This window comes from Colletotrichum tamarilloi, assembly GCF_030869305.1.
Source record: "Colletotrichum tamarilloi strain Tom-12 chromosome Unknown Scaffold_227.1, whole genome shotgun sequence".
In the NCBI taxonomy this organism is placed as follows: domain Eukaryota; kingdom Fungi; phylum Ascomycota; class Sordariomycetes; order Glomerellales; family Glomerellaceae; genus Colletotrichum; species Colletotrichum tamarilloi.
This window is the reverse complement of record NW_026849610.1, coordinates 28,380-34,555: the sequence shown is the minus strand read 5'-3', so window position 1 is coordinate 34,555 and position 6,176 is coordinate 28,380. Positions and strand designations below refer to the sequence as shown.

Sequence of the window (6,176 nt, the reverse complement as noted above, 5' to 3'; positions counted from 1 at the left end):
CGATCCCAATACGAAGTTCGCGAACATCAGGGATATCCATCGGGCTCAAATCGAAGCGGGTGAAAAGGAGGTTATCACGGCTGAATCCAGCGACTCTGAATGCCCTAGTGAGGCTGGCAGCTGTATTGTAGTGGGTGTGGTTGAGGATCAATAGTTAATAGTAATGAGGAGGTTGGGTTGTGATCCCATCGTTTTTGTGGTGCCAGAAACAGGGGGGTGCCAGGAAGTGGGTATGTTGACTTAACGTAATAACCACGAGGCGTAGAGTTTGATTCCTTCAACGCGTCTGAATACATAAAGACCGGGCAAAAAATGCATCGCCAATTTCAGCCCGAGCACCCTGTCACTTGAGGCAAGGAGCTGAGGTTATTCGAACAGTCGCACAAAGATCTCCGAGGTCTCACTTTCGCGATGGCGCCCAACCGAATCCTTAAACATTTCAACGGCACCCTGGCTGCGGCCTTTACCGTAATTGCCGTCTCGACCTTCAACTATGGCTTCGATAACGCCGGCTACTCAACAACACAGGCGATGGACGCGTTCCAGCGCCAATTTGGCGACCAGAACCCCACAACTGGCAAGTGGAAGCTTCCCACCGGCTGGCTCGCCTTGTTCAACAGTCTCAACTACATCGGCTTCGCGGCCGGGGTCATCATCGGTAGCCTCGTCAGTGCTCGCTGGGGTCGCCGGTGGTGCATGTTTGTTATGAGTGCGTGGGCCGTTATCCCTGCAACAATCGCGATTACTTCAAGTACCCGAGAGCAGATCATGGCTGCACGCATTCTGAACTGTAAGCGGTTTCTCCCTCGTCCTGCATCAGAGTTGCTGACTGGAGCATGCAGACATCTACGTTGGTATGGAACTCGCTGTGGTCCCAGTGTATCAGTCTGAGATTGTCCCCTCGGAGATTCGTGGTTTTGCAGTCGGCTCCTACCAATTCAGTCTGATGGTAAGCTTTTTGTCTCCAGTCAGTGGAGTAGTTAAGGTAACAGGCCTGCTCAACTAACAATTTTTTGTCCAGTTTGGCACTCTGATTGTCAACTCTATCTGCAGAGGAACCAGCACCCTGGATGGCAATGCATCTTGGCGGATTCCGATGGGCTTATTCTATGTCATTCCTGTCATCGTCATGGGCCTGATCTTCTTCATCCCCGAGGTAAGCATATGTCGACCACAACCCCCCATGCGATAGACTGCACCTACTGACTTTCATTCAAGTCACCTCGCTGGTTGTTGACCCAGGACAGAGTCGAAGAAGCCCAAATTTCCTTAAGGAAACTCCGAGCTGGCACTATCTCTGACTCCGAGATCGATGAACAGTTCGCCGCCCTCCAGTACGCTTTGAAACAGGAAGTCGAACAAGGAAACTATATGGAACTCTTCAAGGGTGTCAACTTGAAGAGAACTGGTATCGTGATGGCCATGAACTTTTTCCAGCAAGCGACCGGGCAGGCTTTCGCCTCTACCTACGGTGCAATCTTCATCAAGGACATTGGCACCGTTAACCCCTTTACCATGACCATCATCAACGCCGTTGTGAACCTTTGCATGGTCTTCGTCGGACTCTACCTGAATGATCGTGTGGGACGTCGGTATGTAGATCTCTACCACAGACCGTCTCTGTCGTGCCTTCAGGGCCATAAGTGTACTAATCTCATAAATTCGTAGACCTCTCCTCCTGATCGGTGCAGTTTGGCAATTTGCCGCCATTGTAACCATGGGCTCCCTGGGTACAGTGGCCGAACCATCATTCGCCGTCAAAACGAGCATCGTGGCCATGCTAACGATCTTTGCCGCCGGCTACGTCTTTGCATGGGCGCCTCTGAACTACGTCGTTACGACCGAGATTCCGGCCCTCCGACTGCGCGACGCCTCTCAACGAACGGCGTCAATGGTCAACGTCTTGGCCAACTTCCTCGTCAACTTCAGCATCCCATACCTGCTCTACACTCCCGGCGCAGGATTAGGTTCGAAAGTCGGTTTCATCTTTGCGGGAATCCTGGTGCTGGCGCTTGTCTTTACGTGGTTCTGCATCCCCGAATGCAAGGGCAAGTCTCTCGAACAGATCGACCGGATGTTCAACGAAGGGGTCCCGCTGCGCAAATTCGGCAAGTACAAGGCGGAGGACATGTTTCAGGCTACGCCAGAAGACGGCGAAAAGGCCGGGGTTGTTGTGACTGCAAGACACACGGAGAAGGCGTAACGAGGAAGGAAGCCTGTGGTGTTATATTCAGCGGTCACTCGATGATCTCAATTTCTGAACCAAGAGCGAAACTCAGGGGCATACATATCCCACGTTGCCAGTTCAATGTTGTTCAAAGCTGTGCTGTGCCGGCCCCTTCATCAACCGACGAGAGGCTCAGCCCCCATGTAGGGGCTTTTTTATCTTGCTAGTCGAGAAATACTTCTAGCCAGAATACAAATTTGGTAGCAGAATTTGGTTGATTGTGGCCACAGAAAGGCTGGGTTGTTTCATAGTGCGGTCTCATTAACCTTTTTGAGAATTGTTTCGTTAATTCTATCCTCGAGGATTAACAGGGGAGTTCACACCAGAGTCCTGTTGGTTCGGTCCACGCGGAGTAACCTGCCCGTTGCGGTCCAGCCCGAGGCGGCCCGACACGGCGGTAAGAACCCATTTCTATTGACTGCATTCAAAATGTGGTTACATCGGCGTGGCCGATTCCAGGATCGCGCTCAGCTCGTTTCGCGACCACTATCTTGGGTCTCTTGGGGTAGATAAGCATTCGTTGGTCGATGAACTAGATTGGTTCGTTCCTGGCCTCCTTAAAGGCCCCTCATCCAACCTGCTACCAACAACATGGTGCCATTCGACTTCAAACAACCCCTGCATTCAGAATCGGCCGCTACATCTCAATCGAGTTGGTGATTCAATCATCGTCCACTTCGATTGCTCAACGTTGCTTCACAATGCCAAGATCATAGCCTTCACGCCACGTACCTGCAATGAATCTGCCTCGTCGAGTCAACTTCACTAGCCCAAAATGCCAAGTGTTAATGATAGAATCTTACCCCTAGGCCTGGCAGTCACAGGAAAATAGGCGTTGAGATTCTTCTCCTTTTTTTTAGTATAAAGATATCTTAACTCGTCTTGACTTCATTCCCGCTGTGTTTTGTGTTGATGAACACGCACAGCAAGTCTCCACAGCACACCAAAATCGTCATATCTCGTCTCATCTTTCACTCTCATCAACCCGTAATTTATCACTCCTTTTAACTTTACAGTAACCCCATTCAATTGAGCATGGCTCGACCAACAACCCTCACAACCCTCACAACCGCGCCTGGCTTGTACGAGTTCGAACGCAAGTCGTCAGGTTTGCCCATATCTCCAGTTGGGACCTACCCCGAGTCGCAGGGTGCCGAGTCGCAGGTCGACCATGCCGCCGGCTCTGGAGCTGTGTCTCCATGCTACGACAACAGTCACTATCAAGACAAAGCTGATGTAATACCCGAGAATCCATTCGATAGTGAGAGCAGCAGGGTCCTGTTCGATGCCATTGACAAGCTTCAATCCTGTGGAGTCAGCCAAGAGCTGGCCATTCCTCAGGTAAGATCAGCTTATCCCCCAGCACCTTATCAAAGTTTGCAAGTTGATCTGTATCTCAGCTGGTCATTGTCGGTGGTCAATCCACCGGGAAGTCGTCACTACTCCAGAGCTTGACCGATATTCCCTTTCCAGTCGGTTCAGGCTGCTGCACTCGCTTCGCGACAAGGATCGTGTCTCGGAGAACCGCGCCTGGAAGTCGTACCTCCGTCAAGGTGACAATCGTAGAGCCTGATGTTACCGACAAGTTTGGCTATCCACCGGATGATACGTACAAAGAATTCCCGCCTTATGTAACTGATCATCTGGGCGCCGAAGAGTTTACGCAGCTTGTGGAAACTGTAAACCCTGTCCAATCCTTCATATTTCTTACACGGCGCCATCTCTTACAAACACTTTAGATCACCACCAAGTACATGGGCATCAAGAGAGGCAAAGGACATGCGACGAAAAACTTTGCCTCTCAAGTTCTTCGGATAGAACTTTCAGGCCCTTCCCGATCACATTTTAGCATTCTTGACGTACCTGGCATCTTCTCTTATGCTCATGATGTCAATGAGGACGAAGAGCATGGTGTGAGACAGATGGTCGAGGAGTACATGAGACAAACAGCGAACATTGTCATGTCAGTTGAACCTCGCGGTTTGGCCATTCATAAGGCTGATGAGTAGCAGTTGCGTGGCCGCCGCTACGGCTGATTTGTCTACGCAAGAGATCTTCAAGATGGCCGCCAATTTTGTCGACAAAAGTCGTCTTGTTGGAGTCTTCACTAAGTGTGACAGGCTGGAGAATCCAAACGAGGTAAGCTGCGACTGAGACTTCGTGTTACTGGAAGTCTGCTAATCCTCATCAGGTCATTGACATCGCAAGTGGATATGGTAAAGACTCTTCAAGATCTATGAAGGACGGCTGGTTTGTAGTGAGAAATCGATCCGACGCCGACGATGAAGAGCTTGATTTCAAAGAAGCTGAACGCAAACTCTTTAGTCGCTCGCCTTGGGATAGGATCCCGGAGACTCGACGAGGCTCCGTACAGCTTCAGAAATACCTCGGCAATCTTCTTTGCGCTCAAATTCGAGGAAACTTTCCCGCGATTCAAGAGTCAGTCCGGAAGTTGCTATCGGATGCCAAAGACAGCAGGAAGAGCCTAGGAGAACCTCGCTCAAGTCATAGTCTGCGTCAGCAGTACATCAGAGATGTGGTCGAGAAGTACCACACTGTTGCGACAAAGACTCTGAAGAGTCCCGGATCATTGACCAAAGACAGTCTACGGGTCAGAGGACTAGTTCGTCGCGCAAACGAAAGCTTCACCGCTCAAATGCTTGCACGCGGGCATACGCACACCTTTGAAGACCATGGAGTTGACCCCATAGCCCAGCTCTCCGACACGATCACCTTATGGTCAAATCCTCAACCAGCCACAGTTACGACACCAACTGGGCACGAGCAAGTTACTACACCACCAGCAACACCGCCAACGAAGCGACATGCTCCGCCGTCTCGACAGCCTATCAAAACTCAGTCTGTCCACGCCGCGTCCTTCGTGGACGAAATCCGTAAGCAGCTTCATATTTGGCAGACAACAGAACTCCCCGGGATGGTGAATACAGAGGTCATCCAGATTCTCTACAAAGCGCAATCAGAGAAGTGGCAACAGATTGCAGAACATCACATTGAGAACATAGCCGATGATGTAGAGAGGGCCTCAAATTCGATTCTCGAAGATGTTTGTTCGCCCAACAATTGCTCGAAAACTCTGTATGAGGAGCTGGCACGAGCCCTTACCCACTTTCAGCAAGAAGCCAAGCAAAAAGCCCTGCGAGAGCTCAAAGAGCACTGCCGACGCGAGAGAGAAGCTCACCTCCAGACAACAGACGCAAGGTTTCATGAAAGGCTGCAGGCTCTACGCACTGTTCGACTTCTCAAAGCAATTGGCGCCAGCTTCGCTTCATTCGAAGTGCTGGACCTGAGCAGCTCCAGGACTCTCTTCCATCAATTACACCACTCAATCGAGGGCAACATGGTTAATGATGTGCATGACGTTGTTAAAGTTTACTACGAAGTAAGACGAGCCCCTTGCAAAGCCACATCTTAAGAAGTTTCTAACACGTCTTCCAGCTTTCTCTCGAGGCCTTCATCAGATACACCACCAACGATATTGTCGAAGATTTCGTATCTTTCTCCAAGGGGCCCCTTTTGGGATTGTCCACGGACTGGGTCTTCACGTTGACTGATGAAGAAGTTCACAGGCTCGCTCGCGAGGATGACGAGACAATGGAGAGACGTTCGCACTATGACGGAGTCATTGAGAAGCTGCAAACTGCGCATGAAATAGCCGAGAAGGCTAGAATTCAGACTCGGAATCTTGGGGACATGTGAGCTTACCTCACTGGGTGCTCGAGAGACTCGAAAGCCGTGATCATAGTGTATGATAGAAGTTGGCTTCCAGGTGTTAGGAGATTGATAGTTCAGATCCATCGATTTCTCCCGTTTTCTATACACTTCTCAAGCATACATATCAAGCCTGATTGTCCGTAACAATTTGGTGTATCTCACTTAAAGAACACGAATCAACAGTCTGGGATGGTATTACTAGCGAAGACGCACCTTA

General features: G+C 50.3%; 2 protein-coding genes across 2 annotated transcripts; both read left to right on the top strand.

Annotated features, from left to right (window-relative positions):
- Nucleotides 1-411: 411 nt before the first annotated feature.
- On the top strand, nt 412-2,203 carry CTAM01_16490 (sugar transporter; the record flags this gene model as incomplete). The annotated part of the gene is made up of 5 exons (XM_060532483.1): nt 412-790; nt 843-949; nt 1,022-1,156; nt 1,219-1,592; nt 1,669-2,203. 5 exons carry the CDS (start codon nt 412-414, stop codon nt 2,201-2,203), a joined length of 1,530 nt encoding a protein of 509 aa, XP_060372946.1.
- Nucleotides 2,204-3,262: 1,059 nt separating this feature from the next.
- CTAM01_16489 (vacuolar sorting protein VPS1) lies at nt 3,263-5,944 on the top strand (the record flags this gene model as incomplete). Its single annotated transcript, XM_060532482.1, has 6 exons — nt 3,263-3,568; nt 3,628-3,906; nt 3,967-4,190; nt 4,240-4,366; nt 4,419-5,627; nt 5,684-5,944. 6 exons carry the CDS (start codon nt 3,263-3,265, stop codon nt 5,942-5,944), a joined length of 2,406 nt encoding a protein of 801 aa, XP_060372945.1.
- Between the last annotated feature and the right edge of the window lie 232 nt (nt 5,945-6,176).